General features: G+C 41.0%; 1 protein-coding gene and 1 pseudogene across 8 annotated transcripts in view; one reads left to right on the top strand and one right to left on the bottom strand.

Moving 5' to 3' along the window:
- EPB41L2 (erythrocyte membrane protein band 4.1 like 2) overlaps positions 1–7,617 on the top strand; it is a 176,037-nt gene extending 168,420 nt beyond the window's left edge. For all 8 annotated transcript variants that reach the window (XM_054976681.1, XM_054976812.1, XM_054976615.1 and 5 more), the window contains 4 exons: positions 191–283; positions 1,858–1,938; positions 3,506–3,611; positions 6,383–7,617. In XM_054976681.1, coding sequence (XP_054832656.1) covers positions 191–283; positions 1,858–1,938; positions 3,506–3,610 — 279 coding nt within the window. In that variant the 3' untranslated portion in view covers position 3,611; positions 6,383–7,617. The remainder of the gene's footprint in view (positions 1–190; positions 284–1,857; positions 1,939–3,505; positions 3,612–6,382) is intronic.
- Positions 7,618–17,219: 9,602 nt separating this feature from the next.
- Positions 17,220–19,977, bottom strand: LOC129324524 (uncharacterized; annotated as a pseudogene).
- Between the last annotated feature and the right edge of the window lie 5,008 nt (positions 19,978–24,985).

The following is a 24,985-nucleotide window of genomic DNA, read 5'->3' as shown; positions in this document are numbered from 1 at the left end:
ATTTCAGCTATCTCAAATGAATAATTTACATCATGTGGAATTTATTGTGCATTTAAATCGTTGTCCTCCATAAACACAGGTTTCAAAGCATAGTCCTAAAACTCGCACTGTCCACTTAAAGAACTTTAGGATTGTTGCCTTGATTTATTCTCCTAGTCAGCATTGACTGTTGTCTTTTTCAATTACCCAGTTTGATGGTGGTAGTGATGCTGGTGTGCTGATGAGTGCTCAGACGATCACATCAGAATCTGTTTCTACAACTACAACCACACACATCACTAAGGTAAATGAACAAAAGTGAGACCGTTTCTTTGTCATACAGAATGAATTGATTTGAAAGATGTTTTGTTATTGGATGCAGCTGAAAATTTTTAAAGCTTAAAATTTTACAACTTGTAGATTTCTCCAGCTCTTTGTTTCTTGATTATGTTTTAATTTGCTTTAATTTCATTTCTGTTTTGTACACTTCCTGTTCTGCCGCACATGATGCTATTTATGCCTTTGTCTGGTACTCTCAGCTCCAGTATATAATGGGAGGGAATTCTGAGTTTGTAGATGGTGTTTCCCTGTCACCTCAGTGTTTGAATTCTCTACTTTCAGTATGCAGTCTTAATACCTCAATTGTTAGTATTTTTTCCCCCTGTGGCAAAGAACTTGTTAGTCTTTCAGAACTATAAGCACTACTAACAGTGGAAATGATGGGAGAGTTTTGTACCTTTTCCTGTGTTATAGGCATACCATTTAATCAACATTTAGGTAAATAAATAATATTTTATTGGCACTGCTGCATATATTTGGTGGTGAAATACCTTGCTGGAATTTTTCGTATCTGCTTCTCTTAGTATGAGGGTTTACTGTAATTCTGTTAATTGCACAGAATATTGCAGTAATTTTAATTTTGCAACAATGTGTTTATTTATTTAACTTCTATACCACCTCTCCACCATGTTTAGTGCTCAAGGTGGTTTACAACATTTTAGGTTCTTTTATAAGGAAAACTCTACAGTCTGTTTGCAAACCCTTTGTTGTCTAACCCTTTTTGCTCCCAACTGTGAAAGGAAGCATGTAGAGAAGAAAAATATCTTCCTGCTGAAGAGTTGGTAAAGAACTGGGGTAGGAAGGTAGAGTGAGACTTTAGCAGTTCCCATTTCCTGGGAGAGTTCATTAGAAGGTTAAGGGCCACTCTGCTTCTTCACTTTTTCATTTAACACCTTTTTACGTGTGACCTTGGAGTGTTCAGCTTAATATGCTGACTAGCTCACCTAATCCTGCAAGCCATTCGACATGCTGATTCCCATTATTTCAAGTGACAGACTTGGGGGGAAATAGCAAAGTTGTTAATCTCTCTCTCTCCTTCACTTGGTGGGGAGGGATGTTGCTTTAAGAGTTAAATCCAGCAAGTGGTGCTGCAGGAAACTGACATCTGAAGTCAGACTTACACTGAGCCTCTGTCCACCCTTTTCCCTGGCTTGCAGCTTCAGAGGAACAGGAGCCTTGTTGAGGAGCAGTTATAGATAAATGGAGTGAGTGATGGGCCTATAGCAGAACAGCAGTCAAATAGGTGTCAGGATACACAGGGTGGTGGATACACTAAACTTGGGGTATAAAACAGTACGTGGCTTGCATTTATTTAGAACATTTGTATGCCACCTTTCCAGAGACCTTTTGCCTTAGCTATTCAGGTACTGTCATGCTCCATCTAATGCTACACTGATGGGTTGAACATTCTTTGATTTACCATTATCATCAAAGTAGAGTTGGACATAATGCTTCTGTAGCACTGCAGACTTTCTACAGCAAAATTCAGTGCAATGGAGCCCCTATAAAACTTACCTTTTTCCCTTGTGAAAACTTCAGACAGTGAAAGGTGGTGTGTCAGAAACCAGAATCGAAAAACGGATTGTTATCACTGGAGATGCAGACCTTGACCATGATCAGGTGAGAGAATAAATGTTAGCCCTTTTTAGGCTGTAAAAATCTAAGAAAATGAACAGCGCTAAAATAGAAGCCTCATGATGTCTTTGATTAATATTTCATTTACAAATAGATTACCTCGGTGTAGACCCACAAAATCATTAACAATCACTAAATTATTTTATTGCCTGCCATTTTGTTTTGTTTTGTTTTATCACCTGCTTTTCTGGTTCTAAGCTAGGTGCACATATCAAAAGAATGGGGATTTAATTTTCATGATTTAATTCTAATGTACCAATGGCTGCAAATTTTATGTCATATTTTGATGTGCCTGTAGCACGTGGTTTGTGCCAAGCTCAATCTCTCTGAGAAGCCTGAAATTAAATAACAGAGTTGTTTAGCATTAGGCATAAGAGCAGTTTGTCCTGGTACATCCTCAATACTGCTGAGAGATCTGAAAAAAGTCCAACAACATCTTTGCTTTGATGAAACTCAATTTATTTCCCCTAAAGTTTTCCCTAATGTTAGGCTAGGGTAGTATGAACGTTATAAAGCCACAAAGTAAACTTTTTAGAATTGATCATTTTAATGCAAGTTCCTTGCTCAGTTTAATGAATGTCTAATATTTTTATTTATGTAAAATGTTCTTATATACAATGTTATCCAGCATTATTTCAATAAATTCAGGACCTCTGATGACCCTTAACTCCAAAACTACACTTTATTGGAATGCAATGCTTTAAGTATGTGCTCCTTTGTATTACCTGTTGCTTTAAGTATAACCCTACTGGGTAGTTATGTGTTGTCTAATGTCTGTCCTAGAATTGCTTATGTGCTGTTTCAGCATTTCTTCAGATTTGTATTGGATTTTTGCTAATGTTATGTCTTTGTAAACTTGTATTTATTTATTTTATGGCATTATTTAGTGAAATGTCCTTGATATTGACTGTGCTAATCTCACTCTATGTAATCTGCCTTGAGTCTCAGTGGGAAAGGTAGACTATAAATGACATAAATAAAATAAATAAATATTTGCCTTCAGGATTTAAACACCTTTATTTTACATACTTATGAAAAATCAGTTGTACAATCTGTATACTCCAGTTAGTCTTAATTATACAATCCCAGTTTTACTTCTTTGAATTCAAAAAATCGACTTAAATTAAACTTGGATTTTAAAAGATACTAGTAACTGAGAGAGTATTAGATTATCTTCAGTAGAGCTGTTGGCAGAAGGTGCAGGAAAATGTAGATTTTTGCTGTGTTCTCTTCCCCCCTGCAGCTCCTTCCAACCTCCAGAAACTTGATCCCCAATGTTGTATGTTCCACATGGACCAACAGCTCTAAAACAAATAAGAAGGTTCATACTATAAATATGTCTAGAAAAAGATTATTGGTTATTTGGGCTGTGGTCCTTTTGCGAGTCTTCAGTGTGTACTTGTCCTAACAAAATCAGTTTCTGTTTATTTTCCTCTAAATTGTTTTTAAAATAGTCCAGAGCTTAGACTTGTTGCATCAACAAATTCTTATATGAAACAAAGCAATCTAACTGTTGCTTTTATTCAACCAATTCTTTTCAATATTTATGTAGGCATTGGCACAAGCCATTAAAGAAGTCAAAGAGCAGCACCCTGACATGTCCGTAACCAGAGTAGTAGTGCATAAGGAAACTGATGTAGCAGAGGAAGGAGACTAAGGTAAGAGTCTCAAGTATCTAAATATATATGTATACTTGTATTTGTATACTTCTATATATGTATACTTGGAGACACTGGGGTTTGATTATTTGAGGTCAAAGTTTTTCATCTTTTGTGATTCTGTATGTGATTGGATTTCTATTCTGATTTTTGATGCATCTGCTTTGGAGCATTTTAAACATTTAAAAAGAAAAGCAGAGGGGAAACAGTATAGGAAGAAACATGACATCAAATGCTGAAAGGAAAGATCTAGGACAGTGGAGAAAAAATGCAAGCTGTAGATGGGAGGCAAGTTGTAGCGTTGTCTCATAAGGTTGAATCAAACGGAGGCTAGAAAGAGTTCAGAAATGCAGCAGAAGGAAAGGGAGCAGAAAGTAGGCTTTAGTTTAGGTGAAAACAGCAAGCAAAAGTTCGTTAGCATTTGCCAGTCTGCAAAAGGATCAATTACTGAACATTTTTCAGCTAGTTTCAGGTGGGTAGCTGTATTGGTCTGCAGTAGAAGAGCAAGATTTGAGTCTAGTAGCATCTTAAAGCCCAACAAGCTTTTACTCTCAAACGTTTACCCTGGAAATTTGTTGGTGTTAATAATATCCTGTCAGGAAGTGGCAGCCCTACGCTATTCCAGAGGAGCCTCTTGCAAGTGGCAGTCTCATCCAAACATCACTGAGGCAGGCAGCTCAACCAGGGGCTGTGGGAAAAGGAACAAGGGCAAAGCCACACCCAGCAGTGTTGGGCAGCGGCTTCAGAACCTTGCAGGTGTGGCACATGACTTCGGATGGAGGCAGGGCTCAGGCAGCACACTACACCTGGGAACAGACCACAGGAGGAGGCCAGTAGAAGCTGGAGCCTCCTAGGGCTGGGGCAAGCAGGCATAGCAGCCTCTTAAAGACTATGAGGAAGGCAGGGCAGGAGAAGGGTGGGCCCATCCAGGCCACTGGCCCAGATTCCTTTCACTCACTTTGGGTCTGCCCCTGAGAAGAGGACATTGAGGGAGTCCTGGGTCAGCCCACTCCCAGACAATCTTTTATTAAGCCAAGGGGCAAGAGAGAAGGGCCAGACAGCTCCCAAGAGGCCTATGGGGAGGGGGTTGGCTTGAGAGAGAGGGAACAGCGTGAGACAGAATCCCCCCCCCCCCCCCCCCCGTATTCTGAGATTCGTCTGGGTCTGCCAAGGGAACACTGGAAGGTGCTGCAGCACTGGACTCTGCTTCCACAGAGGAGGAGTCTAATATATGCTTTATTTTGCCAAACACTTAACTTTGCTATCTTTCTTTACTCTTTGATGCTTGACAATAGCCTATGGAAATATTAACTTGGAGGAACTTCAGATGTCCATTGCTCACATGGCTGCTCAATGGAGGCATGTCATATAGAGATGGACAAGCAAACATGGATAGGCCCCTGTTACCCTGATTTTCCAGTTATGGAGTATCAATAACTGTGTGGTATGTTGAGATGGAACCACTGTCAAAAGCCCCATTTAGAAAGTAGCCTCAGCACTTGCCCCCAATTAAGCTTTCTAGATTCTGTACTAGTTTAAGTATGGTGCTGAAATCCCTGATTTCTGAATTATCCCACTAAATTGGGGGTTAGGGGGCTTTTGACATATACCTAGTTGTCCTCTTGATGAAGGCCATAAAGGAGCTGGTAAAGTTTGGAGATTTGCTTTAGGGTCTCTGTATCCTGATGAATGCCATTTTAAGTCCTAGTACAGATTGATCAACCTATAAATTCCTCAGTGGGCTCTCCCTGCCACCCCTTGTTTTGGGGTAACTTTGGAGCACTGGCAGAGCGTTTTTGATTTAGATCTCAGTTTTCTGTGAGCCCCAGACATCAGAACAGACTGCAACCCACTTGCCAGGGTCTCAAATATATTTTTTCCTATGAGAATGAGTGAAATGTACTAAGACAGTATAGGGTGCAGTCGTTTGCAGTTCTCTGTTGTTTTAGTATTACGTAGTTTCAGATAGGTAGCTGTGTTGGTCTTCAGTCAAAGAGTAAGATCTGGGTCCAATAGCACCTTAAAGACCAAGTAGAGTTCAAGGGTACTACTGAGTGTATGTGTAAATCTTGTAGAAAAGTAAGGAATGTATATTTTTAAATACCATAAATGTTCTGGTTATATGCTAATGGTTATAAATGATGTATTTTATGTTATTAAAGCAACAAATATATTTAGTTTTGATAGCAAAGTATTTCATATTTTATTTTCCCCAAAGCTTCAATTTTCACCGTGGCTTCAAAATTTAATATACCTGTCTCCTTGTATGACTCTGGAGGTAGAGAAATCCAATCGCCCAAACCCTACTTCAAGGCTCTGTGCATGAGTGGCCATAAAAAACTGTTTCCCATGATGTCAAGACTTGCCTGAAATCCTGTAAGACCTAGCACTCCAGTTGGTAATGATAGTGCACTAGAAGTTGTATTTGTAATTAATTTGGAGTTCACAGTAGTCAAAATTAATTAATCAGAAAGCTAATTATTTTACAAAGGAATTTTCAGAGTGGAAATATCAGGTTCACCATCCACCATTCACAGTTTAAAGAAGATCAAGTTCAGTTCCTGAGTTTAATCTCCTGGAAGGCAATAGAACAAGTATATTGTTATGAAAACAAGATATCTGATATGTTTCTCAAGGCAAGGAGAAGGTATCAGTGTGAGTGTGACCTGAAAAAGAAAGTGGTTCTTGAAGAAGAAAAATTAAAGACCACTTTAAGAGTTTAAGGGGATTTTAAAAAACTAATGTCATGCCTTACTGTTTTCCTCTTTTAGAATTATGAAGAGTTATTTGTGAATGAGAACTTTGATCACTCCAAGTTGGTATTTCCATCACTGATTTACTAAATTCTCGACGGCGGGAAACAATGACTAGACATCTCTATAATGAACTGCCAACACCAAACTGTATCTTCTCTGGTCCTTTACCATTTACTACTTTATTTTTATAACCACTTTTTAACATTCTTGGCTTTTTTATGAAGGTTAGAGATTTATTATTTTTTTTGCACAACTCCCTGTCATTTTTATATAACTAATTTCTTGATCGCATGAAAGCAAACAAAAGCAAACAAAAATATTTAGTAATCACTGTTCACTTGAGCAAGTGAAAAATGTGGGAAAGACAGACTGACTAATTTAGATATAACCTTTTCAGAATCTTACTGGAATAATTTAGATACAATCTTTTCAGAAGTTCTTACTGGAATAATTTACAGAGTATTTTTTCCAGATTACTTGGGTAAATAAAATGTGTCGAATAATATAAAAAGTACACTCTTTTATTAAAAAAATTTAAGCTTTCCTATAACTTGGAAGTAAATTAAGAATTTCACCTGGACTTATATGGATTTTTATATAAACTCCTTATAACTTTCTCTGTTCTGAGGGTCTCCCACTTTCTATGGGGAACTGGTGCTGATATATTATAGAAGAGAGGGAGTTACAAAGAAATTTCTACTGAATGAGCTCCATTCTAGTAATGTTTTTGCACTGCTGTTCAGCTCCTTCATGGACACTTTGTAGTCTGCAACATTCCAGATAAGGTTGGAAGGACTTGCTCTCTTCCCTTCCAACAGAGATAATTTAGGCAGCTTAAAACCTTAGTGCTTTTCTCTTAACATGTTAAATGTCAAGCACTTCCATTATATAATATATGTGCAGAATGCTTGCATTATATTAAAACTCATTTACATGTTACAACTAACACTTCTGTTAAGCAGTTTTACCTGTTTCAATTAGTTTTCCTGACCTGCACAGGTTTTAAGGACATTGTGGAACCAGAGGTGCATGCTTGGGACCATTCTTATAAGCAGTATGAGAACCATCTCTGTGTGATGAGGCTGCCAATGAAGAAGTCTGTATGAAAACCTGTTAACTGTCCTTTCCCTCCACTGTTCACTATGTGTATAGTTGATGCCATATTAAATATGAAGCAATTTCAGGTTGTATTAAGTGATATTTTGCTTTATGTAACACCATTATAAAATAAAGTTTGTTTATTCTCTAAATGTTTTGCCTCTTATTGTTGGCACCAAAAATTAATTTTGGTTGGAAAATGATACAGAGTTGTTAGGGAAGAAGGTCTTCTAGCTTCGATGTTGTTCAATGTATGCTATCAGTACTCCTTGGTCTTTTTTAATCTACCGCTATTCACATAGTGACAGGCCTCCAGATCAGAGTGAGTTTTTTCCCCTAGCCAAGGAGAATATGTATTTCAGATAGAGGACAACATTAAAAGGGAAGGCAGCCCTTAATGAACATAAGAAACTGTTACGTATCCAATGCAATTCACTTTGCAGAAGAGTCTACCTTGATCAAACGTTCTTCAGATAGCCTTTGAGAAATAGTGGTCCTGGTTACCTGAGAACAACAGAGTAACACAGACAGTAATACTAAGCAGCTGTACTCCAAAGTCCTATTTTATTCAATAGAGCTTACTCCCAGGAAAGTGTTCTTAGTTGCTGCAGTTGAAATCCAAAGTTATTTTTAGCTCTCTATATAGTTTTTAGAATTATAATTATAAATAACATAAAGTAGGCTTATTAATTGTCAGGATGTTGGCATCTACCATCAGTCCCAAGGGTGGGGGTTGATGCAGCCGAGCTGCTCTTCCAAGGTTGTGCAGCCGGGTTGCTGCTTCAAAGTTGTGCAGCTGATTGGGTGGCCTTGAACTCTCAGGCATTCAGGTCCAACCCCCCAAAGTGGGGGGAAACTGATTATCTGAAGTATATGTGTTACTGGATTTTGCATGTGCCTTATTCCTAACAATGCCTTTGTAATATCTTGATACTAGGTCTTACAATAAAGCTTCAAAAAACCAACCAGTGGAGTCTTTTATAATTCCTTGGCAGGATACTTACATTAATCTTCAACCAAATCTCTAGAGAGAGAATGTCATGTCTGCATTGGGTAGGGGGTTGGACTAGAAGGTCTGTATGGCCCCTTGGAATTCTGTGATTATCAGTATATCTTTTAAAAAATTGAATGTACAGACACCCTTGACATCTCCCTCTCATAATTTACCCCCATTTTTTCTGGAATTTCTGATTGAGAAAAGTTTGTCTTTTAAATGAGCAAACAAAAACATGTGTGTGTTCTGGAGTGCCTCTGTCAGGAAAAACAATTCTAAAAGGTTAGGATGCTACTTGTAAGCTACAGGATAACCATGCGGTCTCCATCTTTTTCCTTCAAAACACTGAAAGCAAATCAAGGTTGTAATTGAGCAAGATCAAAGTGTCACTGGTGGTGGTACAAATAGGTGCCCATGGTGGTTTGACAACAACATGTCATGTATAAACGTCTTAAATAGTAAGGGGTATGAATTTCCCCAGTGGCTGCTAGTCTGTTGTTAGTACTATTTTCCTCGCAAGGAAAATGTAATATAAAGGGAAGACCCGTCAGCGACTTGTAAATAAAGCTGTCACATTAAAAATCACGTATGAATTTCTTAGATGATGTATAAACAATAACTGGCCATTGGATTCAAGTAAGCATATCTCCAGTTGCCACTCCTTAAGTATTCTTTTTTTCATTTTTTATAAAAGAGCAGAATTACAATGCTTGCATTTCTAGCATTCCTAATTGCAAAGGATTTAAAAATGGGCAAAAATTGTTGATGAAAAGCAAAGCCCATACTATTTGCCTCCTTTTATGATATTTCACAACTAGTTAGGCCCGTTGCTTGAAGCCAAAATTCTCAGATCAGTTCTGGAAAGGTCTGAGAATTTTGGCTTCAAGCAACGGGCCTAACTAGTTGTGAAATATCATAAAAGGAGGCAAATAGTATGGGCTTTGCTCAGTTCAGCTCAGATCAGTTCTGGAAAGGCGCCTATGGGCTGTTAAATTTGAATAAACTGAAACTAAACTGCAAAAAAAAAAAAAAGGAATATTTTCTTTTAATATTCCATTTATCTATTTGTTAAATCTATCTTCAGATGTAATGTGGAACATTTTCTCTTGTTGTTATGGCTATAATACTATTGTTAATGTTAATTTGCTTAATACTAATAAAAATATTTAAAAAAAAAAAAGTTCTGGAAAGGTATTGTTTTGATAGTTTTGAATAGTTTTATCAATTCATTACATAGCTGTTGATCAAACTCATAATTTTTGTTTTCCTTGTTCTTAACTTATGAAATAACACTGTTGGTGTTGATCCTGTCTCCTGGAGTGAAGCCATCTTTAAAACCACTTTCTTTTTGTTGATCTCATTTTCCTTTCAGAGTTCCTCAATCTCTTGAATTGGGTGTAGTAATCACAGACCACAACTGCAGGATTATGGGCCTGGGAGAGTTCCGTGTTCACTAAAAAAAGATACAGGCAAGCAGGGTGTTAATTTGCAGCAGTAGGACTGAAAAGAGTAGTCTGAGCAGGAACTGGCTTTGTGATGCTCACTGAATGGATCACTTTTTTTACAACACTTAATGAGAAACTTGTCAGTTCATACCGTGTTGTTGCCATATAATCATAAAAATAAAAGGTCCTTTTCAAATTTGTATCTTGAAGAATAAGGCAAATTGAGGTGGAACAGTCCTACTTTCTAAGAAATTGGGGCATCCAACAACACTGAATGATATATTGATCCAAGTTCCTTTTTAAAGAGCATCCAACAGAAAGAACCCACATAAATGGCTTCCAAGGAAAGCAGGAAAAGAGAGAAAACAACTCTGACAACTAGAGATTCTAAAGTTCCTTCAAGGTGAGCCAACTGCCCTGTGTAATAGCTGTGCATTTTCCTTTCAAGTACTCTCATCTAATGTTACATGCCCATCTGAAGAGAGGTTGATCCCAATTTCACCACCAGCAGCTACATATTAATAGTTATAATCAATGTACTGATTAATAGTAAAATTCAGAAACTGCTTCCTTTGTTGATCTGCAAATTTTAGGGGAAATATGTTGGGTTGGATCCAGTGCAAAATTTTTGCCTGTACTAGAGCTTTTGCACAAGCAGAAATGCAAGGGAAAAAATAGAATCTGCTTGCACTGAATCCTATTTATTGTATCCCTATTTGCATTTCCATTTGCACAAGCTCATGTGCAACCACTTCCTGGGCTCTATAATACAGAGGGAGGAAAGCGATGTTGCAGAAGTGGAGCTGAATTAAGTCTGCTTATGTTTCTGGATCTGAGCCATTGTCATGCCAGAAAACTTGGAATTGGGGAAATAAACTAATGGTGGGAGGAAGACTGAAGGACCTTTAGAAAATCCTGCTGATTCAATTCTGGCACAAACCCAAGAATACACATCTTTTTTTGGAGTATGACTCTAGTCAAGGAGTGCAGTGATTAAGGATAGCTGTGCATTTTATACAGCAAACTTGGAGCACATTTTATTGGAGTTGTAGCATGCTTGGCCTGGACTGTTAAAATTTTTTCTCATGGTAATGACGACTTAAAAGTTGTAATTGTAGATCAGTGCTTGGTGAGGTTTATGCAAATTTAGTTTCTGGTAATCTATATGGAGCAAAAAAGATTTCATGATGAGATGCCTAAAGAATCATTTTCTATCATATCTGAAAGAGATCTGGTCTTAATTCATAAGGGATACATTTTAAGCAATTGTACATCAATGCATTAGACCACTGATTTAAAGCAACCAGAAACTTTCATTTTAAATTCTCAAAACATATTGCACTAGATACTGAGAAAATGGAAAAAGCTTTTGCACATAGCCCGTGCAGAATGAAGTTTCAGCCATGTGGTACTAAAACTTACAGCTGTCCATAAGCACATAAACACTTAAGTTGCCTTACTGATTGAGTGCAAACTTGGAAAAGAAACTGTGTTGGATTTGACTAATTTTCCACTAGTGTAAAAGAGACAACAGGCAATCACACCAACTTCCCTTCCAAACTACAGACCTGGTGTTTCACTTGTGTTCGCTTCCGCACACACTGGACAGCATTCATTAATCTGGGTATATAAAGCATTTTCTCTACTTATGGTTAGGGTCCTACAGCTTTTCCACTGGGGGAAGTAGGTCTTTCTCTGCCTTCTCCTTCTTCCAGATGTCCAGTGTGACCTCTAAAAAGGTGTCAGGAGACATTTGTAGACAGAAAGTCAAATTGGTCAGGGGGCTGCAACGGGTGGGGGGAGGGGAATTGAGCAAGATCACCACTTTTCTATCTTGCACCAATAGGATGTCTATAAAATCCAATACTTTGTGTTCTGCTGCAAACAAACAGTAATCTATACAAATCTATATTGGCTTTAAAGTCACTGATGGCTTTTAAAATTGAGTTAAGAAAAGTAATGAAACAGGTCCTTTAACAATACAATATTTCACCCACCAGCAATCTGTATATTATGATTGTGTTTGAAATATGGAGTATATACTATTAAGCATACTAGCAGGAAGGTTAAATGTATTTGCTGGGCTCTGCCAAGGGATGTGTGTCTAGAATTATCTCAATTAGTACCAAGGCAGTGTGAGATTTAAGTGATCTTTCAAAGGAACTGGAGTAAGCTTGAACTGATGGGTGTTCTTTCTTTGGTACCCAAATTACTGTATAGGTTTAATTGTTCAGTAAGTTCAAAGCAAGTCTATGCTATCCTTGGCTAGGGCTCCCTTTCCACCCCTCCATGTTTCCTGTGTAGTCTGACTCACCCTCTATTAGCTTGATCCTGAGGTAGGCCAGCAACAGCAGCAGAAGCAAAGTCACTGGCAGGAAAATTCCCATTAAAAGAAACCATCCAGGCAGAGTGCTCACAAACACTGTCAGAGTGTAACCCATGGTGGGATGCAGTCTTTGCAAAGGTCTCTAAGAGGAGAGTGGCTTGTTTTCCATTTAGCTTTCCTTGCTCCTGCTGCATGGCCTTTGCTCAGCTCATATTAACCTCTTTCCTTTTGGACTTTGCCTTGTTTATACAAGCCTGTGATTTCTAATAAGAGAGCCACTGGGTTACAGAGTTACTCAGCTACAAAGTTTTAAAATGCATGTTGCAATTCCCAAGACTTGTCTAACTGTAGCTTATTGTGGGTCAAGTTTCCCCCCCATTTAGAAATGCATTTGGGTGCTGCCTCCTACTTTCGTGACATGTTTTCCAAGATTTTTTAAAAATCCTCTCCTGCCTTGAAAAGATACAGTGCACAAGAAATAGAGAAAGTAGTTGCTGCAGCATGCTTGAATGGTTCCAAAAACTGGGGGTCTTGCATTGTAGGCTTGGAAGATTTTGTGGCAGGGGCTTAAGATTTTATGATGTTATATTATGAAATATCTAATTTTGAAAAATCAAAAAGAGGTAAATTCTAGAACAACAGAGTGTGTTCTGGAAATCAAAACTATTTCTTAAATTAAAATTTTGTTAGATGAGTACAAAGAAACAAGGAAAAGGCGATAAGCAGAGAAATTAAGTCATTAAGATGGGGTAGTGCCCTTTAGTAATATTGGTTGCATTAATAATGTACAGTTTGAGAGCAAACAGCCCCTCTGAGTAATGCAGCTGTTCTGAACACTCCCATCTCCACATGGGCATTGACCTTAAACCTTATACTTACTATACATTTTAATCGGCACTATGTAATGTGTAGCAATAACGGTATATCCAAACATAGCATGCAGTCAGATGTCCCATAGTGGTTCCAAATATCTCCCATAAGCCTGGTCATTTTGAAGTGGCCATTTATTATATGGTGACTCATCACAAAATAGATACTTTGTTTCCTAAGAGCAATAGCCTTCAAAGGGAAGAAAACACCTACATAATTATCTTACTGTGTGAGCGGACTGTGATTGAATTGTCTGAAACCTCCTGTAATCTGCTATAAATATGGGGAAAAGGTGAGGACTGCAGTGATTTTTAAACAAGAACTATGCCGACAAATCAATAGATAGCTGTTGCTTATAAAATAGTGGTTTACTTATTGATTCTACTTAGAATGTGAAAAGCTATCTATTTGTAATCTTCAGTGTCATGCATGGGCACTGAGGGTAGAAAATTGAGGATGACTTGTGAACAAGAGGCCATAGTGTGTGTTACACAAGAGTGTTTTCCCCTTGCCCCTCCAATCCGCTGAGCAAAGAGATGAGACAGATAAGGGCTGTTGTAAAAAAAGTATATTTGCAAATATAAGGTACAGGCTACCAGATGAGCTCAGAATGTACCCCAGAACAAAGGAGCACATGTTACTTTTAAGGGCTTGTGACATCATTTTGGAGAAACGAAAGTCACATTCAAAATAAGGCACCTGATCACTTTTATACCTTTAGATTGGACTATTGTACACCTTTCAGTCTCGCGACAACATCATTTGCCATCCTTTCTTGGTTTCCATAACAGCATCTTCCTTCATCCCACAACTGGTTACTTTTCTACACAAACTCTCTTCTCCAAAAGGGGGAAGGGGATGGAACTTATAATTCTCCCTTTGTTTCTAGCTTTGCCCTTTTCATATACTCACAGGAATGTCCAGTTATCTATCTTCAAGGATAAACATTCTTTCCATGTACAGCTAGGGAGAAGAAGGGGGGGGGGGGTTGGCTAAAGGCAGAGACCAGTTACTTTAAAACATAAAGAATCCATCTTATGCTTCTTGCTAGCTTAATATTATTGCTATATGATTAATCCATAGTCTCTACTAATATTTGCTAATCCCACAAATCCCCCGTGTTTCTCTTGAATATTACAACAAGGGAAACATTTAACATTACTAAGGCATTTAACACGTGTATATAAAAGAATCATGGATATATAAAGAATACAGGCATGAAGTAACTATTTCTTTTCAGCATCAGTATAGTAGCGAGCAAGCTCTATTGTTGAAGTAGCTGTGGTTGCTCTAGAAGGCATACAAGCGGTACTGAGTCGGCATACTTTGGGAATACAGTAAATACAGAAACAACAACTACAGCATATACCTAGAATTAATGCTACAGCAAGCAACACTTGGTAGACCCAGGTTCCTATGGATGGGAGCCATGAGGTCAACCAGCTCCAAGAGTCTGAATTCCCTTCATAGTTATGTGATATCATGTCTTGTAGCTGATGTAGATGATCTTCTATGGTTTTATTAAGATCATGATATGTTACCTTGCATCCTCCCTTGATTGTCTGGCAAAATCCTCCATTCTTAGCCAGTAGGTAATCTAAAGCTAGCCTGTGTTGCAGGGTTATCTGGTGTAGGTCCTCTATTTCAGCTTGCAACTCTAGAAATCTGTGCAGTTGCATTGACACTTTTCTTTAACCTACATGTTAACCCCAAAATACTCTTACGGTTTTCTTGTGCAATTACTCCAGGATATGCACCTAGAGTCAAGAGGCCAGTTATGGAACCGCCTCCATCTCTAGCTGCATCAGAATAAGACGACAACTTTCCAATTATTACATCATCAGAACAGGTGGGTCCCATAAAACCAACTAGCTGCCCCAAATCTCCTTTCTGTGGTTCTCTCTTGACTCTACGATGAGAGGTAGTTGAGGAGATTTTGCTAGCTTGGATCACTTGGACAGGAAGGTTAAGATATCCCACCCCTACACATTGAAACTTCCCTGGGTGATAATTAGTCGCCCATTTATCAAAGAAGAACCATAAATTGGGATCTTTAAGAGTCCAACCTGAACATATGGAACCAGTACCTTTCCAGGTACTATTTAACAATGGGAAGGAAGGATACAAATCTGAAAGAGTGCTATTCTGAGCATCAGAGAACCAGTTGTTCTCTGTATAATTTCTGACTGAACCTGCTGACCATAGCCAGAATTTATCATTGCATCCAGTATAATTCCTTAACTTGGAGAACCGATTGGCATTCTTATTATACCCTGGAAAGTGAGTATTCCAACTCCCACTGTGTGAACAACAAAAACATAAACCTGAAGTAAAGCAGGTATAGTTAAACCAACGGGTCTTAATGGTACCATTTGCTTGACTCGGGTTAGTAAAGAGTGTTGTTTGTTTGTTGATATCTTGCAGAACCCCAACGATTAATTCAGGAACATTAATCAAGGAGGGTAGAAAAGAGAATGATGCTACTGATACTGGAGATTCATAGTAAAGGGTAGCTTCATTCCCATGTACTTGAAACGTGTAAAGCATGTGCTACCCATGCATTAGGGTGAGGAAGGTGAGTCACAGATCTTGCTCCTGCAGAGCAGCTTATAGGATAACATACCAACTTAATCAAAAACACAACCTTTAAGATGGGGGAGGTAATATCTTTGTAAGGCGCCATAGAGGAAGTAATGGGCCTGTCAATTATTGCTTACAAAATTACTACCTTTGAACTAGTTGATAACTCCCCCCTGTTGAAACTAATGGTGTTGGCCTGTTGAAAGAAAAGATGGTTAATCAAATCTGCTATCTCTTTACGACTAAGTGCGTTCTGCTTAGTCAGCAGCCACCAATGTTCTCTGCTGACTTTATAGCGAAGCCGTCTGTCCATTCGGGCTCAGGTTCTCAGGCTCAGTTTTTTTTCTAAACAGGAGTTTCAGTCCTTCTCCTGCTATGACTTCCCACTCTTTAGATGGCTGTCTTGCTGTGTCTCTGGTCTGTTCTTTGTCTTCTTCTCCTTTCTGTGCTGCTAGGTCGTTGGCTGACCCGCTGTCATCTACTTCCTTGTTCTCTGCTCCCATCTGTGCTGCTAGGCCATTGGCTGACCCGCCGTCATCTGCTTCCTCGTTCTCCACTGGGGGCGTTGTCTTCTTAACGCGGGTGTGATGGATCCACTTGTAGCTTCCAGTGGTCTTGACGGCTGCGTCAGCAATCAGCAACACTTGATAGGGTCCCTTCCACTTAGGCGTCAATGGTTCATCTTTCCATGACTTGATCAGGACCCATTCACCAGGTTGGAATGAGTGGACTGGAAACTCCAACGGGAGTGGCTGGACAGCCGCAGCAGACCTGTAGAGGGAATGCAAAAGAGACTGCAAGGCAGATACATATTCTCTTAACAACTTATCGCCTATTTCCCCACTACACTGTCCTCTGTTATCCCTTTCTGCAGCTAACGGGAAAGGTTGCCCATATAACATCTCAAAGGGGGATATTCCCAATTTTCCCCGACCTCCCGCTCGAATTCGGGTTAAAGCTAAAGGGAGTGCATCAGGCCATCTTAGTGCAGTTTCAGAACAAATTTTTGTTAGAGTGTCTTTCAAAGTTCTATTTAGACGTTCAACCTGGCCAGTGCTCTGAGGATGTCATGAAGTGTGCAGCTTCCAAGGGATCTGGAGAGCATCACACACAAGCTGGACTACCTTTTCCAGAAAAATGTCCTCCTCTTATCACTGTCCAAACTTCCTGGAATTCCAAATCTTGGCACGATCTCCTGAATTATCTTCTTAGCCACTACCTTGGCTGTTGATGCTCGGCATGGGTAGGCTTCTGGCCATCCTGTGAGCTTATCAATTAGAACTAGGTGGTACTTGTATCCCTGTGCTCTTGGTAGCTCAGTAAAGTCTATTTGTATACTCTCAAATGGTCTAAAAGCCCATGGTCTTGCTCCAGGAGGGAGCACCTTACGGTCTCGACCTTTTGCATTGGTTTGTTGACAGGTAACACCATGTTGAGCAGCTCTCTCAGTTTCTATGGTCAACCCTGGAGCAATTAAGGAGCGTGCTAGAGTCTTTGCTGCCATGGTTCCTCCATAATGAGTTGTCTGATGGAAATCCACTACAACCTTGCGAAGTAGGTTCCGTGGGACCCATGGCCTTCCATCAGGTCCACATCAGACCGTTCAATTCCTCCTTCTTTCTCTGCCAGATGTCTTTCTTCCGCTGAATACTTAGGTTGAGGAGGAAGCTGAAATGCTGGCCCTAGAGGACACAATGTGGACACTGCTCCCTTTGCTCCTTTCTTGGCTGCCTCATCTGCTTGGCGATTTCCTCGAGCCTCCTTAGATCCTCCCTTTTGATGTCCTCTGATATGGATCACCGCGACTTGCTTGGGCTCTTGGATCGCTGAAAGAAGGGCTTCACATTGTTCCTGATTTTGCACAGGAGTTCCATTGGCTGTTAGAAAGCCTCTCTCTTTCCACAATGCTCCAAAGGCATGAACTACCCCAAAAGCGTATTTAGAATCTGTGTACACATTAACAGAGGTAGCTTTACTCAACAGCAGTGCTCTTGCAAGGGCATGAAGTTCAGCAGCTTGTGCAGACCAGGAAGCAGGCAAGGGTCCCGCTTCCACTGTTTCATGCTCAGTTACTACTGAATATCCTGTATATCGCTTTCCTTCTTCCATAAAGCTGCTGCCATCCACAAAGAACTCATTCTCAGCATTTTCTAAAGGCTAGTCCTTTAGATCAATCCTGGCCATTGTTGCTTCATCAATAATTTCAAGGCAATCATGAATAAGCTTTTCATCTGTATATGGAAGCAAGGTGGCTGGATTCAGTCAGTTGCAGGCTTGAATAGTAATTCCATCATTTCCAATCATTTGGGCTTCATATTTGATGAGGCGGGAATTTGTTAGCCACTTGGCTCCCCTCTGCTGGAGGACTTCAGGCACTGCATGCGGAGCATGGACCCTCACTGTTCCTCCCAGGGTCATCTTGAGGCAATCTTCAAGTGCCATTGAGACTGCAGCAACCGCTGTAAGGCATGCAGGCCATCCTTTGGCTACTGGGTCAAGCTGTCTTGAAAGGTAGGCCACTGGTCGCATGGTTGGTCCCCACTTCTGTGTTAATACTCCAGTCATACAGCCTTGCTTCTCATAGACAAACAATTCAAATGGTTTGGACAGGTCTGGTAGTCCAAGGGCTGGAGCGCTCATCAAGGCTTGCTTCAGCATTTTTCCAGGCAGCTTCTTCTTCAGAATTCCGTACTAATTGTTCTGGCTCACTGGCTGCTGTCTTCTTCATTAAGGATTGGGTCAGAATGCCGTAATCCAGAATCCAGGACCTACAATAACCTGTCATTCCCAAGGCTGCTCACAGTTGTTTCTTTGTCTTCGGTAGGGGAAGGCGACAGATAGCCTCACATCTCTCTGGGGCAAGTCTCTTAGTCCCTTGATGCAATCGATGGCCTAAATAAGAAACTTCTTCTTTGCAGAGTTGAGCCTTTTCTTTAGATACTCGGTATCCCTTTTCTCCTAAAAAGTTCAACAAGCTTACAGTAGCAGCCTGTAATGCCTGTTTGCTGTTCCCACTCAAAAGAATGTCATCAAAAAAATTGAAGAAGCTGGACTCCTTCAGGAACTGGCCAATCAAGCAGGGCCTTCTCCAGGGTGGTGCCAAATATAATAGGAGAATCTACAAAGCCCTGAGGCAAAACAGTCCATCTCAATTGCTGTTTCACATGGGTATCTAGATCTTCCCACTCAAAAGCAAATAAGTCCCTTGAATTCTCATGGAGTTCCAGAGAAAAGTATGCATCTTTCAAATCCACCACTGAATACCAAGAATGGCTTGGGGTAATCCTGGCCAACAAGGTATGAGGATTTGGCACTATAGGAAACCTGCTCTCTACTATAGAATTTACAGCCCTTAGGTCTTGGATCAGTCTCCACTTTTTCTTCTCTGGCCCCTTGGGGATTGCCAGAATAGGGGTGTTGAAGGGTGATGCACAAGGTTCCAGTTTCCCTTCGTTAATCAAGTCCTGAATAATGGGCTTCAACCCCTTACACCCTTCTTGCGAGAGTGGATACTGTTTTACTTGGACTGGTCCCTGTCCAGACTTAAGTTTGATTTCTATCAAGGGTATCCCTTTAGCCTTTGCTGGATTCCCTGGGGCTCCCCATACTTGGGGATTGACTTCTCCTATAATGGAATCCTCAATTGATGCATTAGATTGTGGCATAGCAGTTTCTGACAGTAGTGCCATATATTCTGGGCCTTTGTGAACAGGCAGCTGGAGCTTGGCACCTTTGTCTGAAAATTCAATAATAGCATTTAGCTTACAAAGGAGGTCTCTTTCCAGGAGGGCTACTGGGCAGGAAGGTGTTAACAAGAACGAGTGTTCCAGCCAAGTGGCCCCATCATCTGTTTCTAATACAACTGGACATAGGGTAAGGAAGGGTTGGACAGCAGCCTTTCCTCCTATCCCCACTATAGATGCTTGATGATCAGTTGGGAAAACATCCGTTGGAATGTCTGGAAGGGCTGAATAGGAAGCTCCAGTATCGACAAGAGCTGAGTAGACCTGTTGCCCCACTCTTATTTTTACCAGAGGTTCATCGAGTGGAGTCTGTGTGAGCTGCAACCCCTGACTCCCCTATTTCTCTTCCTCAAACATCTGGTAGGCGGGGTCAGCAATGCTAGCTCTCTGAGTGCCTTCCTGATTCAATGAACACTCCCTCATCCAATGTCCAAATTTTTTTTTGCATCTTGCACATTGGTCCCTTTTTAGCACAAATTGCTCTCCTCTTCCTCTTCCTCTTCCTCTTCTTCCTCTTCCCCAACCACGTTGGGTGCTGCCTCCTCTCTCTCCATTTCCCCTTCGACCTCCTCCCACTCCTTGTGTGTTTGTTAAAGCTTGTACTAGCATCATAGTCTTCTGTTTCTCACTCTCTCTTTCTCTCTTGTTAAATACACCCGATATGCTCTATCAGCAATGTAGAAATATTGGTGGTTCCCCAGTCTGGATCTTTCTGTAGCTTTTTCCTAATATCATCTACAGTGCCCCCTACGAACACAGCATTTAACATCTTTTGATTGTCTGGGTCCTCAGGGTTCATATCCCCCCATTTCCAAAAAGCATCCATGACTTTGCCCAAAAAGAAGTAGTAGGATCTTCATCCTTTCCTTGCTTTACCCAGATCTTATTCAAACAGGTTGGGCGGGGCACTGCTTCCTTCATCCCCTTTACGATGTAAGCCCGGTATGTGGCATGCCTAGTTCTAGCAGCTGGGGTCTGATGCCCCCAATTTGGATCGTCCGTGGGCACTATGTCATTTATATTCCTTGCTGCCCTTCCCTGCGCTGCTGTTCTCACTGCCTCTTCTGCCTTAAATAGCTCTTGGGCTTTCCTTGTTACCAACGTTCTCTCCTCAGGGGTCAGAATCTGGGAGATCACTAGTTGAATATCACCAAAAGTCAGCTGATGCATCTCACACAATTGCTGAAATGCTTTTTCCCACTTTGTCAGGGTCCTCCCTGTATGGAGGTAATTTTTCTTGCCAAGCTCGAAGTTCATGCATGCTCATCGGGACATAAATAAAAGCAGACTCCTGCTGTCCTGGAACAGCTTGCTCTCTTAAAGGAGCCATAAGAAGAGGTGACAATTCTCGCTCTGGGGAGGAAGCTTCAGAACTAAACATCCCAGAATTGTCAGCTGAAGTGGGAGGGGAAGGTGAGAAATTCCCAATACAATGCATACACTGGCAGCAAGCTGGATATGCTCCGCTAGGTGGAGACTGGGGGGTATCTGCATCAGGAAAATTCCACCCAGGATTTCTGCAAGGCAAGCACTCGCACCCTTTAGGATGCTTATTCGCTGTGGAGGCAGGATATGGAGGGGGAGAGCTTACTGGCATTTGCACATTATGAGAGGGAGTTGTTTTCACAGGAGCCGTGGAAATGGTAAACTGTCTCTGTCCTGCTCCCCCTTCCCTTTCAAAAGGTGGAGCGGAGGGCTTACTCAACGGAGATTGCAAATCTGTGGACTGGATTACATGCTGCGATCTCCTCTGTACTTGTGAAGCAGGCTGTTGCAGCTGATCTGTTGCTTCTCTCCATGGCAACTCGATAGGGGGATATAATTGAGGTGGAGGTGTGGGTGGAGGAAGCATGCCAGGAGCAACTAGAGGCACCCCCTTCTGTCAGATCCATCCAATCATCAGGAGGTGGGGGTAGCTCATGCACTCCCCTATTTCCCTGTTTAAACTTATTGGGCTCTTTCCCTCGCTTCAGACTGGGTTAAGTTTTTTTGTTACCATTTGCACATTTGCTTTCTTCAAAACTTTCCCCAGTTTCCTCTCACACCCCACCAGTAGTTTATCAGGATTTTCCATAGCATGTAACCAAGACAAAATAAACGGAACCTCATCCCATTTCTCAGCATCTTGACAGTAAGCAAACAAATCACGCACAGTTGCTAAATCAAACGTCCCATATGCTGGCCACTTTTTTTCCATTGTACAAATCATAAACTGGCCATTGTCATGTGGACAAATAAATCAACTGCTCCAGAGGCTCTTCTGTTAACCCCTTTGGTCCTCTGACAATCATTTCCCAGTTTGTAGCCACACAGTCTAGGGGCTTTCCCCTAGGAATTTTACTTTCATTAGTTCCCATTGCTCAAACCTCTCACCGCAACTCCTTCTGGAGGCTAACACTCGGATTTACAGAGGCAGCACCTTTTCCCCAAGCGCTTTGTTCACTCCCCTTTTCCTTTTCCTTTGTTTTGTTTTCCTCCCTTGCCTTCCTCCCTTGCCCTTGCCCCCGGGGGACTCACCGTTTTCCTTCGCTCAGAGAGTGGTGCTTAGCCGTTATCTGCCTCTAGAGGACCTCTCACAGTGCCCCAGTCCGCTGCTTGTACGAGCTCCCCTGAAAGGCCAGAGAGAGAGATCCCAAAAAGGGAAGATGCGCGCATTTCTCAGGGTGTCAGCTGAGTTCTTACTCCGCAACTGAAGCTAGGATGCACTGGAGATGTCCCATCTGGGTCGCCAGAAAATCTGTTACACAAGAGTGTTTTCCCCTTGCCCCTCCAATCTGCTGAGCAAAGAGATGAGACAGATAAGGGCTGTTGTAAAAAAAGTATATTTGCAAATATAAGGTACAGGCTACCAGATGAGCTCAGAATGTACCCCAGAACAAAGGAGCACATGTTACTTTTAAGGGCTTGTGACATCATTTTGGAGAAACGAAAGTCACATTCAAAATAAGGCACCTGATCACTTTTATACCTTTAGATTGGACTATTGTACACCTTTCAGTCTCGCGACAACATCATTTGCCATCCTTTCTTGGTTTCCGTAACAGCATCTTCCTTCATCCCACAACTGGTTACTTTTCTACACAAACTCTCTTCTCCAAAAGGGGGAAGGGGGTGGAACTTATAATTCTCCCTTTGTTTCTAGCTTTGCCCTTTTCATATACTCACAGGAATGTCCAGTTATCTATCTTCAAGGATAAACTCTTTCTTTCCATGTACAGCTAGGGAGAAGAAGGGGGGGGGGTTGGCTAAAGGCAGAGACCAGTTACTTTAAAACATAAAGAATCCATCTTATGCTTCTTGCTAGCTTAATATTATTGCTATATGATTAATCCATAGTCTTTACTAATATTTGCTAATCCCACATGTGTGTTTGTTTAAAGAAATCAATATTCCACCTCAATATTTATCCCATCAATGGGCACAGTGTTCTTACAGAATGCAAGAAGGTAGCTCCCTGGAGAGGCTACAACTAATATTTCAGACTAAGAAAACAACAAAGGGTGGGGATAAAATGGGGAAGAACAGGCATCACCATCAATATATCTAAATCTCAAGGCGGCCAAATCTCTATATCCTTAAAGACAGAAATTGGAGCCACACACACACACATGCATATTGTGGGTTTAAACCCTCCCATAAGAAGAGAAGCAGCATTTGTAGCTTTAAGAAATAAATGCCCTCTAAATGGCCATTGTTGGTGACTGGTAGGCAACCACAGCAGAATTGTCTGCTTTCAACCCTTGATGTCTGTCAGTGAAAGGCAGAGGGGACGGGGCAGAGTTCTTTCCAGGGGCTTTGAGGGAGGACTAGTCAGGGTAAGATGGATACTTTTCCATCTTTTGCGCAGTTCAGTTGCTTGAAAGTAACCTGGAGTATGTGCGTGGTTCCTTTATTAGACTTCTATGACCTAAATGCTAGAAGTCTGATTTCTGTACCCTGCCAATTCCACATTCTACTCTCAATCATGTGACCAAAGAAGAAGTTAGGGGAGGAGACAAGCTGACTCCTTCATCCCTGAGGGTATGGAAGGTATCTCTCCTTGTTCCTTTTGGAGCTCAGCCCAGAGAGATGGTGAACGCAGTAAAGAGGCAGAGCCAGCATGAGGCTTCAGAGGCATGATATAGGGTTGGATCCACACTCTTCTGGAAAGTTATACCCCATTGAGTGTGTGTGTGGGGGGGGGGGGTGGCAACCGAAGACAGGGTTAATCGGGAGAAGAGGGAGAAGTAAGCTAGGTGGTTTGCCAAGTGAGGACTTGGAACAGCCTGAAAACTTCTGAATCCCCAGCAAGGAAGGAATCCTGTGAGGACTGGGGCAAACCTACGCAGCCCCATTCAGGGTTCAAACCCTTTCCAATTGATGTAACAGTCCACTCCTACTCTGTCTTTCTATTGACTATCTGCAAAGCACACTTGAGCAATCTGTCTTAAAAATGCTCAGTGACTACTTTTATAATCCATTACTACCATCTGAAAAGTTTAATTTGCACTTAGAGAACCTTCTCTAGAATTTTCTTTAACTAGAGAAATCAGTGGTGGAATTCAGGACTGCAATCATCTCTAATGTTTCAGTCATTTTTGTGAAGGGTTGTCATGTGGTCAGGTTGTCTGTGATTGCTGAAACCAAGAGCAAGAATCATAATGAATAGGTAGTGAAAGCAGGATCCAGGGATAAGTCCAGGTGAGAGCCTGACAGAAGAGTAAAAGACTGAGAGAATGAGATTGCCTATAACAAGAAAGGGGAAATCATCCTGGGTTTGTGAGGTGTTGCTGGAGAGGAAAGAAAATAAGGAGTAAACTCTTGTGAAAAGGGTAGAATGTGTTCTCTAATTCTGGTCTACTGCTGAGGCCTGTGTTTCATTTCCATGCAGAGAGATGCTGGGACTTTAATCTGTAGGGGAAGCATGCCACCACTCTGTACACTTGATGCAAGTTTGGAGGTTTGTTCAGTTCTATATGGCCAGGCAAAAGCAAGCTGTGCATTCCCAGGGAGCCATTATTAATTGTAATAATTGCTGTCAGTGTTCCTCAGCTGTAAAATGAGATCAATGCAGTAATGTGGATATTCTTATGTATTAGACTTACCTCCCTGCTTTTGTCTTCTGGAGGCATCTGTTTGCATGCATTTTCAGTTCCTCCTTACAGCTTGTGATATCTTTGAGACTGGATTGAGCTGACCCCACTGTCATTTGCAGACTCAGTACATGCCTCCCCTCCCCACATATAGGGGTATCCTGGTTTTGGCTATGAAATGTTGCACAGTATGCTTTGGAGGATTTTTTAAAAAATTGTAGGCATGCCACCCAGTATCCTTCTGGGTTCTTAGCTAGCTTGGTTTCCAGATTTTATTCTTTTATCTAATAGCCAAAGGATGGCCCCGGTGTGGATCAATGAGGTCAATTAGGGTATAAGTTTCTATACAGTCAGGGGATCTCCAGGTTTGCAGAAAAATATGTTTTTGAAAAAAAGGTGTTAACCACTACCACCACGCCATAGTGAGTGACATCTAACATCCTGAAGTTCAGGTAGCATTTTGAACTAGCACCTGATATTGCTGTAGCAA

The sequence above is a fragment of the Eublepharis macularius genome, chromosome 1 (genome assembly GCF_028583425.1).
Source record: "Eublepharis macularius isolate TG4126 chromosome 1, MPM_Emac_v1.0, whole genome shotgun sequence".
NCBI classification, from domain to species: Eukaryota; Metazoa; Chordata; class Lepidosauria; order Squamata; family Eublepharidae; genus Eublepharis; species Eublepharis macularius.
This window is presented reverse-complemented; position numbering and strand designations above follow the sequence as displayed.